The following is a 20,491-nucleotide window of genomic DNA, read 5'->3' on the forward strand; positions in this document are numbered from 1 at the left end:
CACTCCTCCTCCTCCTCCTCAGGGCAGGCCTTGGTGTCCTGAGTCCACCCAGCTCTCCTCACCGTTCCTCCCCTAGGCAGCCTCCGGAGCCCCAGTGGTGGCTCCGAGTCCCAGCGCTGTGCTGAGCGGCCTCCTCTACGACGCTCCCAGTTGTCTGAGTTCACTGCTCCAGCGGGGGGAGGGGCATCTCGCTGGCAGCTCTACTTCACAAAGTTCCCTGTGTTCCGGGACTACCGTTCCATTCGGGACGCCTCCCCAACGGGAGAGACTCACCCAGCTGCTTTGTGTTGGTCCCAAGTCTCTCAATTTCTCCTCTTTTGAATCCTGAGTCCTGGAGCAACATGAAATGCAGCCACCCTCTAGGCCGCCATCTTGAAACCTCAATACTAGGCGATTTTAACACACCTCTCTCACCATTAGATAGATTGTCCAAACAAAAATTGAATAAAGAAACCATAGATCTCAATAACACAATCAACAATTTAGACTTAACGGACTTACATAGAATATACCATCCAACAAAGAACGAATACACTTTCTTCTCAGCAGCACATGGATCCTTCTCTAAAATAGACCATATTTTATGCCACAAAGCTACTGTTAGCAAATACAAGAAGGTAGAGATACTACCTTGTATTCTATCAGATCATAATGGATTGAAATTAGAAATAAATGACAGAATAAAAAACAAACTTCTCCAATATCTGGAGATTAAATAATACGCTATTATATGATGAATGGATAACAGAAGACATCAGGAGGGAAATTAAAAAATTCTTAGAAGTAAACGAGAACAAAGACACATCATATCAAAACCTCTGGGACACTATGAAAGCAGTACTTAGAGGAAGATTTATTTCATGGGGCACATTCAACAAAAGAAGTAGAAATCCACAAATAAACGACTTAACACTACAGCTCAAAGCCATAGAAAAAAGAAGAGCAGACCAACACCAAAAGTAGTAGAAGACAGGAAATAGTTAAAATCAGAGCTGAAATCAACAAAATTGAAACAAAAGAAACAATTGGAAAAATTAACGAATTAAATAGTTGGTTCCTTGAAAAAATAAACAAAACTGATAAACCCTTAGCCACACTAACAAAGAGAAAGAGGGAGAAAACTCAAATTACTAAAATTCAGAATGAACAAGGAAATATAACAGACACAAGTGAAATACAAAAGATAATTAGAAGCTTTTTTGAAAATCTATACTCCAACAAAACAGAAACCTCGAAGACATCAACAAGTTTCTAGAGACACATGAATTACCTAAACTGAACAAGGAGGATGTACACAAATAAATCAATTTCAAGCAATGAAACAGAAGAGGTCATCAAAACCTACCAACAAAGAAAAGTCCGGGACGAGATGGGTTCTCAGCCCAGTTATTCAAAACCTCTAAAGAAGAGCACATTCCAATACTCCTCAAAGTATTCCATGAAATAGAAGAGGAGGAAATCCTCCCAAACTCATTCTATGAAGCTAATATCACCCTGATACCTAAACCAGACAGAGACACATTGAGGAAAGGAAATTTCAGGCCAGTATCCTTAATGAACATCGACACAAAAATTCAACAAAATTTTAGCAAATCACATACAAAAATATATTAAAAAGATAGTGCACCAAGATCAAGTGGGTTGTATCCCAGGGATGCAAGGTTGGTTCAACATCCAGAAATCAATAAATGTCCTTCACCATATCAACAGACTTAAAGAATCACATGATTATTTCAATAGATTCAGAAAAAGCATTTGATAAAATACAGCACCCCTTCATGCTCAAAACACTAGAGAAAATTGGGGTAGTGGGAAAATTCCTTAACATTGTAAAGGCCATCTACGCTAAGCCCATGGCCAATATCATTCTAAATGGTGAAAAACTGAAAGCATTCCCCCTAAAAACTGGAACAATGCAGGGATGCCCTCTTTCACCACTTCTATTCAACATGGTTCTTCAGACTCAAGCCAGAGCAATTAGACAAACCAAAGAAATTAAAGGGATACGAATTGGAAAAGAAGAACTCAAACTATCCCTGTTCGCTGATGACATGATTGTTTCTTTAGAGGAACCTGGAAATTCCACCAGAAAACTCTTAGAACTCGTAAGTGAAATCAGTAAAGTAGCAGGTTACAAGATCAATGCTCATAAATCCAATGCATTTTTATACCTAAGTGATGAATCTTCAGAAAGAGAAATCAGGAAAACTACCCCATTCACAATAGCATCGAAAAAAATAAAATACATGGGAATCAATCTCACAAAAGAGGTGAGAGACCTCTACAATGAGAACTAGAGAACACTAAAGAAAGTAATTAAAGAAAACCTTAGAAGATGGAAAGATCTCCCATGTTCTTGGATAGGCAGAATTAATATTGCCAAAATGGCCATACTACCAAAAGTGCTATACAGATCAATGCAATTCCAATTAAAATTCCAATGATGTACCTTACAGAAATAGAGCAAGCAATTATGAAATTCATCTGGAAGAATAAAAAGCCCAGAGTAGGTAAAGCAATCCTCAGTAGAAAGAGCGAAACAGGGGGTATCGCAATACCAGATCTTCAACTGTAGTACAAAGGAATAGTAACAAAAACGTCATGGTATTGGTACCAATATAGACAGGTAGATCAATGGTACAGAATAGAGGACATGGACACAAACCCAAATAAATACAATTCTCATACTAGACAAAGGTGCCAAAAATATGCAATGGAGAAAAGATAGCCTCTTCAACAAATGGTGCTGAGAAAACTGGAAAACCATATACAACAGAACGAAATTAAACCCCTATCTCTCACCCTGCACAAAACTCAACTCACAATGAATCAAGACCTCAGAATCAGACCAGAGACCCTGCATCTTATAGAAGAAAAAGTAGGTCCAAATCTTCAACACGTTGGCTTAGGACCAGACTCCCTCAACAGGACTCCCATAGCACAAGAAATAAAAGCAAGAATCAACAACTGGGATAGATTCAAACTCAAAAGCTTTGTCTCAGCAAAGGAAACTATCAGTAATGTGAAGAGAGCGCCTAAAATGTGGAGGAATATCTTTGCCAATCATACTTCAGATAGAGCGCTAATTTCCAGAATCTATAAAGAACTCAAGAAACTCTACACCAAGAATACAAATAACCCAATCAACAAATGGGCTAAGGAAATGAACAGACACTTCACAGAAGATCTACAAGCAATCAACAGATATATGAAAAAATGTTCAACATCTCTAGTAATAAGAGAAATGCAAATCAAAACTACCCTAAGATTCCATCTCACCCCAATTAGAATGGCGATTATCAAGAACACAAGCAACAATATTCATTGGAGAGAACGTGGGGAAAAAGGTACACTCATACATTGCTGGTGGGGCTACAAATTAGTGCAGCCACTCTGGAAAACAGTATGGAGAGTCCTCAGAAAGCTTGGAATGGAACCAGCATTTGACCCAGCTATCCCACTCCTTGGCCTATACCCAAACGACTTAAAATCAGCACACTACAGAGATACAGCCACATCAATGTTCATTGCTGCTCAATTCACCATAGCCAGATTGATAAACCAACCTAGATGTCTGTCAATTGATGAATGGATGAAGAAACTGTGGCATATATATACAATGGAATATTACTCCACCATAAAGAATGATAAAGTGATGGCATTTGCAGGCAAATGGATGAAATTGGAGAATATCATGCTAAGTGAGATAAGCCAATCTCAAAAAAACTAAAGTTCAAATGATCTTGCTGATAAGCAGATGAGGACATATAATGGGGGGTGGGAGGGGTTAGCATTATGGTTAGGTTTAGGGTTAGGGTTAAGGAGGGTGGTAAGAATGGAGGAAGGAAGGACTGTACAGAGGGAAAAGAGGTGTCGGAGGGGTGGGGGGAGGGAAAAAATAACAGAATGAATCAAACAACATTACCCTATGTAAATTTATGATTACACAAATGGTATGCCTTGACTCCATGTTCAAATAGAGAAACAACATGTATCCCATTTGTTTACAATAAAAAATAAATTATATCTTTATTCTGTATGTTAGGTATTTTCATAATAATGTACCTAGGAGTGAGTGTGTTGTAATTTTGTATATTTGCAGTGTTGTATGCTGCCTGTATTTAATTTTCCATTTCATTCTTAAGATTTGAGACATTTTCGTTATTATTTTATTGAAAAGATTGTGCATTCTTTGGTTTGTATCTCTGAGCTTTCATCTACCCCTATGAATTTTAGGTTTGGCCTTAAAATGATATCCCATATTTCTTGGAAATTCTGTTCATGGTCCTTTAATATCTTTTATCTGTGATCAACTTTATTTTCAACATCATATACTTTATCTTTCTTGGCTTCGTTGCCTGTTGGGAGAAATCCTAGTTCTTGGCTCGCAGCAAATAATGTCTCAAGTGTGTAAACTTGCAGAGAGGAGCATTCCGCTCTGACCACCTGGGAATGTAAACGACTGCCCCAAGTTGACCTAGTGTTACCAAGGAAAACTGTATAGAAGCCTGGTGGTCTGATCACCCATGGCACATTGTGATTGGGCAAGAAACTTATAATATGTATACCTGTTCCTGCAATAAACGAGTTTGCAGGCTGTTTGCCACAAGCCTGCTTCTACCCAACTCCCGGAGTCTGGGTCTTGACTCCGTGGCCCTTTCCTGTGCCTGAGCTAGCCTGGCACCCCTACAGTTGCCTAACTATAAACTTTCTAAATTACTTCTCTGACCTTTCCTCCACTGCAGTGTCAGTAGAGTCTGCTATTGAGTAATTCTGGTTTGCGTAGATTGGTTTGTTCCCTTGCTTTTTCGTATCATTTGTGAGTCTACCCATCTATCTAAATGTATCTGAAGCAGCATAGTTTCTATTCTATGCCCTTTTGTTGATTCTCTGGGTTTTTTGTGCCTTACAGATTTGGGGGGGGGGCAAGTAATTGCAAACAACTATGCATACAATGTATAGAACTAAATTAAGTACTTAATTTCTATTTTGACACCTACAAAGTTAATGGTAAGTTCAGCAATTTCTACCAGTAAATGCAGTAAGTAATCATGAATTATATCTTGCATAAAATCAAACAATAGGGTTTTTTCCACTGTATTAATTGTTGCTATAGCATTAGTTGTGGGGTCTGGCATTTAATCAACCAAGTAGTGTTAGGAGAAGATAAAGATAGAGTTCATTAAGAGGAAAGAAGAAGAGATGAGGGGAAGAAAAGTGTAGATTCAAGAGGTGAATATGGCAAATGCAGAGGTGATATAGGAAGTGTTGTTTATGAGGGTGAAGGAGAAGAATAGAAGTAAAAGATATGAAGTGTGAAAGAGAATGATAGAGTTCGTCTCTATCATGAAGTTTGGCTCTGTTAGGAAGAGAAAAAAGAGAAATAGAAACTAAGCAAAACAGAATTATGAAACAGAAAATACAAAATCAATCCAAAATATACTAATCAAAAGCCCTAACCCTAAAAATCGAGTAAGAGAAAATAACTACCTTCAAGAAATTCTAGAATTAAAAGGCAGGAACAAATACATATGTGTACAAATGTATAGATGTCCATCATTGTATCAATCAGTATGCATTCAAAGCAAACCAAAATGAAACAAAAAAAAAAAAAAAAAAAAAAAAAAAACAGAATAGTCAATGAAAGTATATGCTTGCTGTCTGTGCCACACTGTATTTCAGTTTCTCAGTTTCTCTTCCCAGTGGTATGGTGTGGGAACATGTGAAAGATACTTTTGGCTTCACTCCCAGGGTATGGTTGCCGCTGGGTTCTATAAGATGAGTTTCTGGAAGTGAAGCTCCCAGTTGTGGGGAGCATGGTCTAGTACTGCCCTAGGTGTTTTATTGCAAGGGGAATTATCAGGTGTTAATGAATCGATGCACCTATAGGACTGTACTCTAGGGCTCCACTAGTGGGAAGTAGGCCAGTCTTTCACCAGTTCTCTTGTTCACAGATACTGCCCTTTCAGACCTTATGAGGTCACTTGGCCTATTCAGATTCTCCAGCTGCTGCTGCTGGTCCTATGCTGTCAGGTTCAAGGGAGGAAAGGGAGGCAGGCCCTCTCTGGCCTCTCTGACCTGTGTTATCCCCAGACAAAATGGTCTTCTTGCCAGAAATTCTCTGTCCCAGAAATTCTCCAGATTTGCAAGACTCAGTTTAGATCTCATGGTTAGTGTCTGCCAGATTCATGTATTAGATCTAGTCCTGAACAAACAGATCTAAGTACCTGGTCCAAGTTGGCACCACTGCAGTATGGAGGTACCAAAATGTCTCCAGCTTGGGCTCCCTGTTAACATAGTAAAATAAGTTATCCAGAAACATCAGAAACAAGGTGAAATTTGAAGTTGGAAACCATAGCACAGAGTCATATTTTGTTTGGTCTACACAGAGATATTTTCCAAAACAAGAATCTGACAAAGGACTGTATCAAGGATATGTTTAAAAAAAAAAAAAAAAAATTCTTACAATTCAAAAACAAGAAGACAACCCATTTTGTAAAAGGTAGTCAAAAGATCTGACAACACTTCACCAAGGTAGACAAATAGTCAATAAGCATTTAAAAGAAACTTTTCATCAGAGAAATAAAAGTAAAATCTTAGTGAGATGTTGCTACCCATCCACGAAACTGGCTAAAATTCAAAAGGCTGACACACCACATGTTGGTAAGTTTGTGGAGTCAGTGAGGACACTATAATGTTGCATTAAAAAACATTAAAGAGTTTTACCTTTCTTGACCAACCATATGCTATAATTTTATAAAAACTTTTTTCTGTAGTTAATCATGACTTACTGATCTCTTACTGGGAAAGTCTTTCTGCTGGTATCAACATGTGGATTTCTGTCATCATTTGCACACTATTCTGTAACTCTACTGAGGAGTGGCATCTATTTCTATTAATTATCTATTGTTGCCAAAATCAAATAAATAGACTGCACATTCTTTCCCAGTTATCATTACAAAATTTCATTTCCACTAACAAAGATATCCTTTCTTCTCAACTGGCCTCTATTACACTAGTAATACCTCAATTGAATTTTATGTTTGTTTTGTTTTTGCTAAGAAGTATTCAATTGTTTACTCAACAAGTGTTCATTTAGGTCTTGTTTGTGTCATGCCCTGAACAAATGTAGGAAGGGAATACAATGATGACGGTGATGGAGTGTGATAGGTATGGTACCTGCCCTTTGGAACTTACATTTTAAATGTGGAAATCTGTTTTTATACGTGTGGGACTACAGATTGTGGTAACTACTATGGAGCAAATATGGTGTTAGGTGAAATAAAAGATAGTGAGTATATGTGAGGTATGTACTCCTGGGGGAGAAGGCAATCATTGAAGGATACAAGGCAGTTACTTGGAAGAAGAGCTGCATAACAAATTGCTCCAAAACATAGTGTTTTCAATCTAAACATCTCATGAAATTTCTATGAGTCGTGAATTGGGAGCGTTTCGCTGGGCTGTTCTGGATCAAGGATTCACATGAGGTTGCATCATCTCAAGAACTGACTATAGAATTGACTTCCAAACTTGCGCATGAGGATGCTGGTGGCCTCAAATCCTCACTGGCTATTGGTCAGAGACTTTAATTCCTTTCCATATTAGCCTCTGCACAGTTCTGCTCATAACCTGGTAGGTTGCTTTGTTCATAGTGAAAGATCTTTTTGAAGCAATATACCACCATTTCTGATGTACACTATTGGCCACACAGACCAACCTTGGTATGGTATATAGAAGGGTACTACACAGAATGAGGGTGTCAGGAAACAGGAGTTATGTTGGGCCATCTTGGAAGTTTGCAACCACAATGCCTCTCACAAAAACTTGGATTCTATGCTGCAAGGTTCTAATCAGGGAGTATTATAATGTAATTCATATTTTAAGGTATTTACTCATGTTAGATAATAATTTAGAGGGCAAGAGCAGAATAAAGAAGAGTAGACAGGAGGTTATAGTGGCCCCAGTGAGAGATAATGAGGATTTTTGTCTGGGAAACTAATAGTCACAGACATGTGATATGTTTTGGAAACATATTTGGAATAGGAGAATTCACTTTTTACTCAATACTAAATGCCAAAGCAATTAACTTCCAACCTAAAAGGTGACTCCTATTTGCTCCATCACCCATTCTTATTTATGAAACATGACAGAAAGAGTATCTTAACAAATCCATTCTGAACTATGAGCTTTTTAGTCACTGTTGAATAGTTTTTACTACCCATGCTCTCACTCTCAGTTATGCCATGTCATAAATGAGTCACAGGCAGAGCTAAATACTAATTTGGCAAGACACTTTATTTAATATGAATGATGCTAAGAACAAAATTAGCATTTATTAGGATCTTACTGAATGTTAGGTATTAGTCTAGATACTTTAAACTTTATAACAGTTCTGAGGTATTATTTTCCTCATTTAATAAAAGAAATTGATATTCAGAGAAGATAAGTGGCTTCCCCAAGGTTACATTTAATAATTAGACTACATTTGAAAATAGTTTCATCTTATCTTAAAGTCCATTCTATAAATCAATATGTAGTTTGCTGCCTCTATGACAATTATTTTCTTTTGAATTTCACAGACATTGCAATCATATAGATTTTCACCATTAGTCTTTCCTTCATGATGAGGAAAAGGCTCTAACTAAATATTCAGCAAGTAAAATATAGAAGGATTACTGAACTTTTGTTTTGGGGTTTTGTTTGTTCATTTGGTACTGGAGATTGAACTAGGGGCACAGTATTACTGTACCATATCCCCGGCCTTTTTATTTTTTATTTTGAGACATGGTCTTGCTAAGTTGCTGAGGTCCAACTAAGTATCCTAGACTGGCCTCAAACTTGTGATCCTCCTCCCTCAGCCTCCTGAGTAGCTAGGATTACAGTAATTGTTACCATGTCCAACTCAATTTTGAAAATAAAATTAAAGATAAAACTTTCAGAATGTGTTTTTTAATTTTTTATTATATTTATTCTAATTAGTTGTACATGACAGTAGAATGCATTTATACATTTTGATAGATCATATAGTATAATCTCTCATTTTTCTGATTATACATATTTGCAAGATCACATCAGTCATGCAGTCATACATGTACATGAGGTAATAATGTCTGTTTTATTCTACTATCATTCCTACCCCCAAACCCCTTCCCTCCTCTTTACTCCCCTCTACCTAATATAAAGTCACTCTATTCTTTCCTGTCCTTCACCCCACTTATTGCAAATTAGCATCCAAATATCAGAGGAAACATTCAGCCTTTGGTTTTTTGGGTTTGGCTTATTTCACTTAGCATAATATTCTCCAACTCCATCCATTTACCAGCTGCTATAAACATTGACGTGGCTGTGTCACTATGGTATGCTGATTTTAAGTTCTTTGGGTATAAACCACGCAGTGGGAAAACTGGGTCAAATAGTGGTACCATTCCAAGTTTTCTGAGGAATCTCCATACTGTTTCCTATAGTGATTGCACATTTTGCATTCCCACCAGCAATGCATGAGTGTACCTTTTTCTCCACATCCTTGCCAACACTTACTGTTGCTTGTATTATTGATAATGGCCATTCTCACTGCAGTGAGATGAAATCTTAGAGTGAACTACACTGCACTATAGTTTTGATTTGTATTTTTCAGATTGCTACAGATGTTGAACATTTTTTCATATATTTGTTGATTGTATTTCTTCTGTGAAGTGTCTGTTCAGTTCCTTAGCCCATTTATTGATTGGCTTATTTGTTTTTTGTGTGTGTGTTACGTTTTTTGAGTTCTTTATATATCCTAGAGATTGGTGCTCTATCTGAGGTGCATGTGCTAAAGATTTTCTCCCACTCTGTTCTGTAGGCTCTCCATGTTATTGTTTCCTTTGCTGAGAAGGAACTTTTTAGTTTCAATCCATTGCATTTATTAATTCTCAATTTTAATATTTTTGCTTTAGTTGTCTTGTTAAGGAAGTCAGATCCTAAGCTAACATGGTGAAGATTTAGGCCTACTTTTTCTTCTATTAGATGCAGGTTCTCTGGTCTAGTGCCTAAGTTTTTGATCCACTTTGAGTTGAGTTTTGTGTAGGGTGAGAGTTTAATTTCATTTTGTTACATATGGATTTCCAGTTTTCCCAGCACCATTTGTTGAAGATACTATCTTTTCTCTAAGGTATGTTCTTTGTCTAGTATAAGACACCTTCATTTACGTGGATTTGTCTCCGTGTCTTCAGTTCTGTACCCTTGGTCTATGTGTCTGTTTTTGTACCAATACCATGTTGGTTTTGTTACTATCGCTCTGTAGTATAGTTTAAGGTCTGATATTGTGATGCCTCCTGCCTCACTTTTCTTGTTAGCGATTGCTTTGACTATTCTGGGTGTCTTATTTTTCCAAATTATTTCATGATTGCTTTTTCTAGTTCTATGAAGAATATCATTGAAATTTTAACAGGATTTGCATTAAATCTAACACTTTTGGTAGTGTGGCCATTTTGACAATATTAATTCTGCCTATCCAGAATCATGCCACATCTAAGGTCTTCTATAATTTCTTTCTTCAGCGTTCTATAGTTTTCATTGTGGAGGTCTTTTACCTCTTTTATTAGGTCAATTCCCAAGTATTTTTTTGAGGTTATTATTGAGTGGGGTTTTCCTAATTTCTTTTTGAGTAGATTCATCACTGATGTGTAGGAGCGCATTTGATTTATGGGTGCTGATTTTATATCCTACTACTTTGCTGCTTCCATTATTAGTTCTAGAAGTTTTCTGGTGAAATTGTTCATTGCATTGAGTTCATTCATTAAAATAATAGAAATTCAATGAATAAATGACCCAACATTGCCTTTCAAACTATAGGGGAAAAAAAAGGACAAATCAACACCAAATCAGTTGAATAGAGGAAATAACTTTAATCAGATCTGAAATCAATGAAATTGAAACAAAAGAAACAATTAAAAAATTGACAACATAAAAAGTTGGTTCTTTGAATAAATAAATAAAATTGATAAACTCCTGGTCACACTAAGAGAAAGAAAGAAAAATTACTAAAATTCATGATGAAAAAGGAAATATCATGATGGACACTACTGTAATTCAGAAAATAATTTGAAGGTATTTTGAAAGTGTACACTTCAATAAAATTGAAAACGTTGAAAAATTTCTAGAGACATATAACCTACCCAACCTGAATCAGGGGGGCATACACAATTTAAACAGATCAATTTCAAGCAGGAAATAGAAGATGCCATTGCAAGTCTACCAATCAATTAAAGTCCAGGACCACACAGATTCTCAACCAAGTTCTACAAGACCTTCAAAGGAGAATTAACACCAATACTCCTCAAATTATTCCATGAAATTGAAAAGAAAGAAACTCTCGCAAATTCATTCTATGAAGCTAATATTACCCTGATACCAAAATCAGACAAAGATTTTGTCTTTTTTCAAGGAAAGAAAACTTCACAGCAATAGAGGCGAATTTTCTCAATAAAATTCTGGCAAATTATATACAAAAACATATTAAAAAGATAGTGAACCACGATCAAGTGGGTTTATTTCAGGGATGCAAGGTTGATGATGCAACATAGGGAAATCAATAAACATAGTTCATCACATCAATAGACTTAAACACAAGAATTATATGATCATCTCAATAGATGAAGAAAAAGCATTTAACAAAATCAGCAAACCTTCATCCTGAAAACACTAGAAAATCTGGGGATAGTAGAAACCTACCTGAACATTATAAAAGCTATCTGTGCCAAGCTGAAGGCCAACATCATTCTAAATGAAGAAAAACTGAAAGCATTCCCTCTAAAAACTGGAACAAGACAAGGTTTCCCTGTTTCACCACTTCTATTCAACGTAGTCCTTAAAACTGCAGCCCGAGCAATTAGAGAGATGAAAGAAATTAAAGGAATCTGACTCGGAAAAGAACTCAAAGTATCACTATTTGCTGATGACATGATTCTATATTTAGAAGATCCAAAAAAATTCCAACAGAAAACTAATAAATGAATTCAGTAAATAAATGAATTAGAGCTAATAAATGAATTCAGCAAAGTAACAGGACACGGTGTTATGAGGAATAAAGAGAATGTCTCCGTCCCAGCCTTTGTACCAGGTACATTAACGCTCAAGAAAGGAGCTACAATAGAGGAATGAACCATTATTTTTTAATGTAGAATAGTTATCATTGCTTTATTTTAAAATTATTAGATTAGTTCTGTATGTTAGGTATTAAAATAGGAAAATCATAGAGGTATAATTTAATTTTTCAAACAATTGCTCAGGGTAAGAGCTTTTTAGATATTTAACACTGAGGGTGTTCAGTTGAGGCTTAGGCCCTGCAAAGGTCTGGGATTTTAGCAGTTGAAATAAAATATGAGGCACAATTTGGGTAGTAGACATGCTTTACTGAGAGGTAGCAGCACCCTCTGAATCTTTCCATAGGCCATTTTTATATGCAGGGTTAACAAGGCACAGTCCCAACTGGTTACATAAATATGCACATGCTCACAAGCAGATGCTTATGACCTTGAGAACATATGCTAAATTAGGGTGTATGACCTTGACTATCTTGAATATCTGACTGCAATTCTTGGGAAGGGAGCCTTCTTGGGCCTACCCTGTAATCCACTCATTTAGGATTCCTTGCCTTACAATCTACATGGTTGATATATTCTTCAATGATTCCTTAGCAAGGAGGCAGAATCCTGCATCCACAGGCCACAACAATACGGTAGTCAAGCCCCACTAAAAAGACCTAGTATTACTCAAAGTCATTGCCAGGTGGTGCCTATACCAGCCCACAATTCCTACAAAGGAACACCAGTCAGGTATTACATAGCTGCAACTTCAGAAGTCATTTATTCTAAAACCATACTAATGATCTTTTGGGATCTGGACTATAAATACAATACTCAGTATCAAGCATGGCACAGGACTCCCTGTACTGCTGGTAACAAATCAAGTGCCATCCATGCAATTTTGTAGTACAACCTTATATATCTGATACATTTCTTCATTTACCAGGGAAATGTCCTCCTCTAATGATTTAAGACTCAGGCTGTGTATTCAATCAAGACAGCCATCTGCATCTTGGTCACCAAGGATGCCCCCTGTGGGCCAGCAGATAATATCACCAAGGTGTCTGGTACACTCTGTAGCAGGCTTGTTACATTCTCCCAATTGGCAGGCCTCTGGGGCAAGGTTTGGTATGTAGTTGCCAGGAGATACAGGCAAATACATATGCAATGCCCTGTCCATTTCTCTGGGAGGCACAACCACCCATGAGTGTCACAGACCCACAGGGTGCAGTGGGGTACTGGAATAACAATCATACTTGTTCAATTGATATCTGATTTACTGGTCTGACAGGAGCCCTTAGGGACTCAACCCACTGTTCCTGTATCTTCCATTTTCTCCAAACATTGAGGAACTGAACCTCTTAGTGCTACTGTTTCAGCTAGGAGCCAGGCTATACCATCCCAGAATACCCTAATTATGGGTAAGAGGAACTGAGTCATACCTGGACTGACATAACAAGGGCTGCCTTAGTTTCATCCCATATTGAGGTGGTGATATAAATATTCACCAGCCATGTCCAATTGCCCAGGGTATAGTATGGATTCGCCAGTGTAGTCCAGCAGCAGAATTCATAGGCACTTTGGTGCACACTCAGCAGGCAGAAGGGTTTCCTACCCTGGTATAGGTGTGTGCTGAGTCTATGATGGTGTTGGTGAGGATAAACCTGCAGGTGAAAGGACAAAGCAATTACAGGCACCAGTAAATCACATCCATCCTGGAGAATGCATGCCAACTTTGAGTCTCAGGAAAGCAGTCACTTCCTGCAATAGATTCCCTGGGTGGTGACACTACACTTGTACAGCTTGGTCCTGTAGTTTAGCGGGCTCTGTGTATACCATGCTGGGGAACTCATAATTGGCTAAAGGTAAATGACAAAAGTGCTCTTTAAAATCTGTGTCCCTCTGTGGAACCTGGCCAGTTAACATGTATGGGGAGGGGGTTATTCACTGGTCACCATGGTGTCACAAGGAGATTGCATTCTAAATCTTTCCCCATAAGACTAACAGGGCCACCCAACAAATGGGGGAGGGTCTTTATTGTCCAGGACCAAGTCCAGTCTATATTTTGGCTCCTAGTCAATTCAGTGTAAGTGGGCAAAAGAACATTCCCTTGCTGCCCAAACAAAGGCTTAAGTACAACACGTTTTGTTGTCACCTGGACATATGTTGAGGCTGCTGTGTGGTGTAGCTAGGCCTCTACAGAAGCTGGTCCCTCTCATTGGGGATGCTCACTCAGAGCTTGTACAACTGTCCACAAACACTGCACACCCCTTCATAGAAGGTGGGTTGACTGCAGTTTTGAGTCCTTGCTTAAGCAGGCCATTATATTGTTCTATCTTGCCTGTAGCCTACAGGTGTTATGAGATGTACCACTTCCATTGTAACAGTTGCCCACTGCTGCACATTCTGACCTATGAAATGGGTACCTCAGTCACCCTCTATGATGATGGGCCAGCTGTACAAGGCCATTAACACTGTCAGGGCACAAATCCTAGTACACTGATTTACTCGGCCACTAGGTCAGACAAACAACAAGCATATGTCTGTGTCCACTACCATTAAGTCGAATATGGCCTCCTTTGACTTCAGTGTAGGGCCAATGTAGGCAACCTACCATTGTCAAGGGGATGTATTCATACATGACCTGGCTGTCCATGGCTCCAAAGCATTAAGCATGCAGATACACATGCCTGGCAGAATGTTCATGTTAAAGGCAGACCCCAGTTTGACTATATTCCACATGTTTTTCACGACTGAATGCAGTCGGGGGTGGTATAAACAAGATACAGGGTTCTAACCACTATACTCTGGCCAGAGCATCTGCTTCTGGTTAAGTTAGGGGGGTCATGGTTAGTAACATGTACTATAGTTATACTATTTGGCCTATGACCCAAAAGTTTTGCCTCATGGTTTGAGCCCACAAAAGCCAATGCTCTACCATCCTATTTTCTACTTTCCATGTAGTAGTCCCCAAGGTTAACCCCTTTAAAATGAACCAACTATCTTCGCAAATAATCAAGAGTCCTGGTTCATGTAGTGCCATCATCCATACAGTGTGAAATTCAGCTCATTGATTGCTCTGCCCCATCCCAGCATCATACCACAAGGTGTCAGTAGAAGGCCATATAGCAATGATGGTTCAGAGGGCCCATAGGTATACCAAGTATTGTTCCCCACCAGGGCCAGTTCTTCCTTAAAGGGCGATGGCTCTATCAGCTCATGTTTGTCAGCACTGACTGACATTTCCATAGCTGCACATTGCACCAGCTCAGGGGATAAGGGACTAGTAGACAAAGCACTACTTTGTTCTAAATATGCCCCCCACTTTGCTAAGGTAGGCATCTGGACTACATCCACCTTGGGGTGATTCCCAATTCTACACCTATCCTGCCACGGGATATGTGATACATGCTAAGACTTCAGTGACACCTGTGATAGTCTTTGAGGCCACCACAGCCACATACTCAGCTGTAAATTGTTTCTCTATCAGAGTATAGTAAACTTACCCTTCCATAACTGTGACCAGAATACTATTGCTCTCCACACTTGTATATGCCACTGCCATAGACACCACACCAAACCCTCCTGTGTTACATGGACATCAACTTGAAAAGGTGAGCTGGATCCACTACCTGTAGTGCCTGAGTTTCCTAAATGGCCCCTTTAGTGACCCAAAAGTCCTGGACAGGTATTTCAGTCTGGTTCTGTTGTGATCCTTTATTCACTAGGGCATAGAGGGCATCACATAATAGGGTCAAATTGGGAATAAAGATTCACCAATATCCCAATGAACCCACATAGGTCTGCAATTGAGCTACTGTTGTTGTCTATGGCTATGCTTTGATTTTATCAATAACAACTTCTGCCACAACTTTTGTCTTACCCAACCAAACAGCACCCGAGAACGTGACTAACAAGCCAGATCTTTGCACCTTGGCAGTATTTACTGCCCACTCACAAGTCTCCCAATGGGCTACTAAGGTTGGGGCCACAAGCTCTAAAACATCAAAAGCAGCAGAGATTAGCAGTACATCATCAATGTAATAGAACATACATACAGTAGATGTCTAAATCCAACAGAGCAGGACACTGGTCATGAGACCATAGCATATGGTCAGGAAAGTGGCTGATTTTGTATGCTACTTTGATGAATCATTTAAGAGTTCTAGAATATTTCTAGTGGATTATTTTGGATCTTCTAAATATAGGATCATGACATTAGCAAACAGATAGGAAAGGAAGAACTCAAACTATTTGTATCCCCTTAATTTCCTTTTCTTTCCTAATTGCTCTGACTAGAGTTTCAAGAACTGTGTTAAATAGGAGTGGTAAAAGTGGGCATCCCTGTTTCATTCCTGTTTTTAGGCAAAATGCTTTCTTTTTCTCCATTCAGAATGATGTTGGCCTTGGGTTTGTTGTATATAGCCTTCACAATGTTGAGGTATGTTCCTTCTATCTTTTTTTCTAGCGTTTTAAAAATGGTATATTTTGTCAAATTCTTCTGCATCTATTGAGATAATCTTGCAATTCTTGTCTTTAAGTCTATTTATGTGAATTACATTTACTGATTTCCATATGTTGAACCCACCTTGCATCCCTGAGATTAAACCTCCTTGATCCAGGTGCACTATCTTTTTAATGTGTTTTTATGCATTTTTTTCCAGCATTTTACTAAGAATTTTTTATCTATGTTCACCAAAAATATTGGTCTGAAGGCTTTTGAGTCACATGGTGAGGTTAGTCATGGCAACAACCCCACTTTGCAGTGCCAATTTGTTTTGACCAGCATGATCATCACTATAACTAAAGGATGTCAAAAACAATGCAGAAAATAAAAACTTTATTTGGAAACTCACCACTTCAGATGTTCAGTTCTTGGTCAATCAACTCCATAACTCCTAATTAATAGAAAATCATAGCAGAATAGCATAGTTGGAGAGAAACAGCTTAGGACATGGAAATCAGGAATCAGAGAAAGCTTGTTTGCCAGGGACAAAATATAAATCCCAAGAGTATGCCTCACCCTGTGATTCCTCCAACTACTCCCTACCTACCTACAGTGATGGCCCAGTTAATCCATATCAATGAATCAATGCACGGAATCATGTAAAGCTCTCAGAACCCAATTATTTCACATCTAAACTTTCTTCCATTATCTTACATATGAGATTTTGGGGAATATAGCTCATATCTAAATCATACTAGCTCAGATCTCCATTTGCCAACTGAGAAATACAGAACACTTCTCAAACACCAGTTTGCTGTGCAGCCTCTGAATTAACTAAGTTCAGATTGCTTTTCTAATCTACAGGATTTTTCATGCCAAATCTTTCCATTGTGTTTCTCTGTGTATTATGCCTCCCCTCTGGTGAACCAGCACTGCTACCACAGCTATGGCTGCAACCAGATTGGCTCCAATATTTCCTGTTCTGTTTAATAGACCCAAATTTCCAATTCCCTAAGACACTCTGATTATCCACTATTGAATATTAGTGAAATCCCTCTTTCGCCCAACTTGCTGAAGAACAATACTCTGCTTCCCCAGTCCCAAGATGTGGGAGAAATTGGAAATGTAGTTTTCCTCTAATGCAACACCTTGAATGAATTCTCTTTTTCTGACTACTTAGTTGTGGTCTAATTTATTCTTCAGTTTTTTACATGACTAGTTTCCTCTTTAAAACTGGGAAAACATATTGGTAGTAAAGAACTTTTTCATTGTCACTTATTTTTAATGTTTTCATTAGCACATTATATTCATACATAATAGTGGATTCATTTTTACATAATCATACATGCATGGAACATAATTTGCTCCATTTTGGTCCCCAGTACTTCCTCTTTCCTTCTCCCCTTCCTCACCCTGTTCCCCTGCACGAGACACTATGCTTTAAGTTGCTTTCATTCAATAAGACATTCTTTCACCTTTTAAAACATAACTCCAAAACAAGTCGACAGTCTTATGGTAACCCCAAAATATCTGGAAGAATAATCCAAACATTAATCTTCCTAATATTGTAATATTATAAAGAAATTGCATAGGCTGCATTATTGTTAATAATGAATATCTGTTTTCATTCTTCCAGCCACTGTAACAAAAATACTATAAAATAGAAATTGTAAAAATAATGTAAAGTGAATTATACTAGTTTTTAACAATCTCATGCCCTCTTTGGCTCCAGTCAGAAGATATATAAAAGTAGATGGTCTGTTGAAAACTGGGACCATTGGTGTGATTCTTACACTAATCTGAGGAAATTGCCCATATTGCCATCATCTTTTTGGATTGTATTAACAAGATATTTGAGAATGACAACCTGCCAAAACCTGTCTTTTTTTTTTTTTCTCATTGAAGGGTAAAATTTTGAGGAACTGCATACTGCACGTTTTCAGAGAGTCACGTAAGAAAGCAAAAACTTTTCCTCCTCTCCTCCTAGAAATAAAGGCATGAGATTTCCTTTGAAATCATGACACTTGGGAGTTTACCACCAGCATCCAAAATGAACAAAAAAGGGGGGAACAAAAGCATTTACTACATATTTCAGATTTTTTTGGTTAGGGTTCTCCCTATGTGATATTAATATTTCTTTTTTAAAATTCATATTACGAAAATAGTAAAATTTTTAAAAAAGGAAAGAAAAAGAATAACACAGGAAAAATATATAAACTTAGTGGTTGCTGAAACTGGGGAGGTTGCTCTGTGGTACACTGTGCAGGCATTTCCGGAATTGCAGCTTGCTGGAAATGCCAGGAAAATATTCTGACATTTTCATTTTGCAATTGCTAGTTTCTCCAAGAATAACAGTAAACATTCTAATGTCCAAATCTTGGTTAGTCTTCCACTTTATTGCTTAGATGTTTCCTTGGTGTTGGTAAAATCGTGGGTGTGCTTTTGTTTTACTTTTGAATGATCATTAATTCTTTAGGTCACCCTGCAGGTATTGAAGGTGCCTGGGGAGCTGGGCGTCAGTCAGTACTGCTCTGCTCAGTGGCCGGAGCAGGATTCTCCTTTGGTGTTTCACCTGCCTTGGTTTCTTTCCCATCTTGTGAAGGAACATTTGGAGGACGGGGGCGACGCCTATAGTTCCAGGGACGCCGGTATCCACGGCGAGCAGATGGCTGGTTTGGAGCACTGGATGCTTGATTCTCTTTATCTTCAGCCTCTCCAACAGCTGGGGCAGGTCTTGGGCGAGGAGGTCCCCTAAGGTACCTTGGGCGATAAGGTGGATTTCTACGAACTGGTCCCTGAAGCTGTGTTCCCTTGGGGACCCCATCCTTCCTCTCTCCAATCTCACCAGTCTGCATTCTTTTGGGGTGAGGAAAGACCCGTGAGCCACGGTCAAAGGTCTGTCCCATGTGGTAAGGCGGGAACCACCGCTGCCTCCAGTACTGAGGACGATACTGGGGGCGGCGCAGCTGACTCCGGGTGGCACAGAACTGCGGGTCAGCAGCAGCCGGGCCAAATCCTTCACTGCTGCCCCTTACTTCCTCCTCCTCCCCAGCGTAACGACGGGGAGGAGCACGGCGTCTGCCATAGTAGCCACGTCTGTAACGGCGCAGATCGGCCGCGTAACGACTCCCTTCCACGGGAACTCCATCTGGGCCAGTCACGTTGGCTGCTTCGGCGCCCTTTTCCCCTTCAACCACATCAAATTCTACAGTTTCTCCATCTCCTACACTCCGCAGATATTTCCGTGGGTTATTCTTTTTGATGGCAGTCTGATGTACAAATACATCTTCTTTGGTGTCATTTCGATTTATAAATCCATATCCATTTCTGACGTTGAACCATTTGACAGTACCAAGGACTTTGCTGGCGAGAACTTTTCTCTGGGCGTCTACACTGCCGGCGGTGGCAGAAGAGGCTGGGGCCGCGTTGCGGGTGACAGCAGGGGCCGCGTCCCCACCGGGATTTCCTGCGACATGGGCAGAAGGCGCGGGTGCCACGGCGTGGGGCGCGCTGCTGTTCACTGGGCTCTTGGGCACAGAGTCCTGGGGCGCCGAGGCGTCCACCGCCGCCGGAGCCTGCGGGAGGGTGGCGGTGGTAGTGGCCTCACCCGCCTCGCTCATGCCGCCTCCTCTGCTCTCATTCTGGCGGTTGGTGGGCGGTTGGTGCAGCTGGTGCTTCCAACAGCCAGGCTCGTTTTCCGGAAGGCGGGTGGTGACCTCGCGGCACAGCCGGTGGACCTCCCGGAGCAGGCGGCGTTGGCCTAGGGGGCACCTCACAGCCGAGGCAGCATGAGCTCTAGGGTTGCAAGCTGGATCTTACTCACCAAGTCTAGTTTTGGCAGGTAAAGAAACGGAAAGGAAGTTTTGGAAAGAGTGTGCCCTAGGAGGTAAATATGTCACCAAATGGAAAAATGATAGACATCCCAGGCTTTGGCTAATCATTTTAGATCTTTAAAGATTTTTATTCAAAAAAATAAATT

General features: G+C 39.3%; 1 protein-coding gene across 1 annotated transcript; it reads right to left on the reverse strand.

The window, feature by feature from the left end:
- Window positions 1-18,793: 18,793 nt before the first annotated feature.
- On the reverse strand, window positions 18,794-20,147 carry LOC306649543 (Y-box-binding protein 3-like). Its single transcript, XM_079120546.1, has one exon. The coding sequence runs from the start codon at window positions 20,130-20,132 to the stop codon at window positions 19,029-19,031; it is 1,104 nt and encodes a 367-aa protein (XP_078976672.1). The 5' UTR covers window positions 20,133-20,147; the 3' UTR covers window positions 18,794-19,028.
- Between the last annotated feature and the right edge of the window lie 344 nt (window positions 20,148-20,491).

The sequence above is a fragment of the Sciurus vulgaris genome, assembly GCF_902686455.1.
Source record: "Sciurus vulgaris genome assembly, chromosome: 18".
NCBI lineage: Eukaryota > Metazoa > Chordata > Mammalia > Rodentia > Sciuridae > Sciurus > Sciurus vulgaris.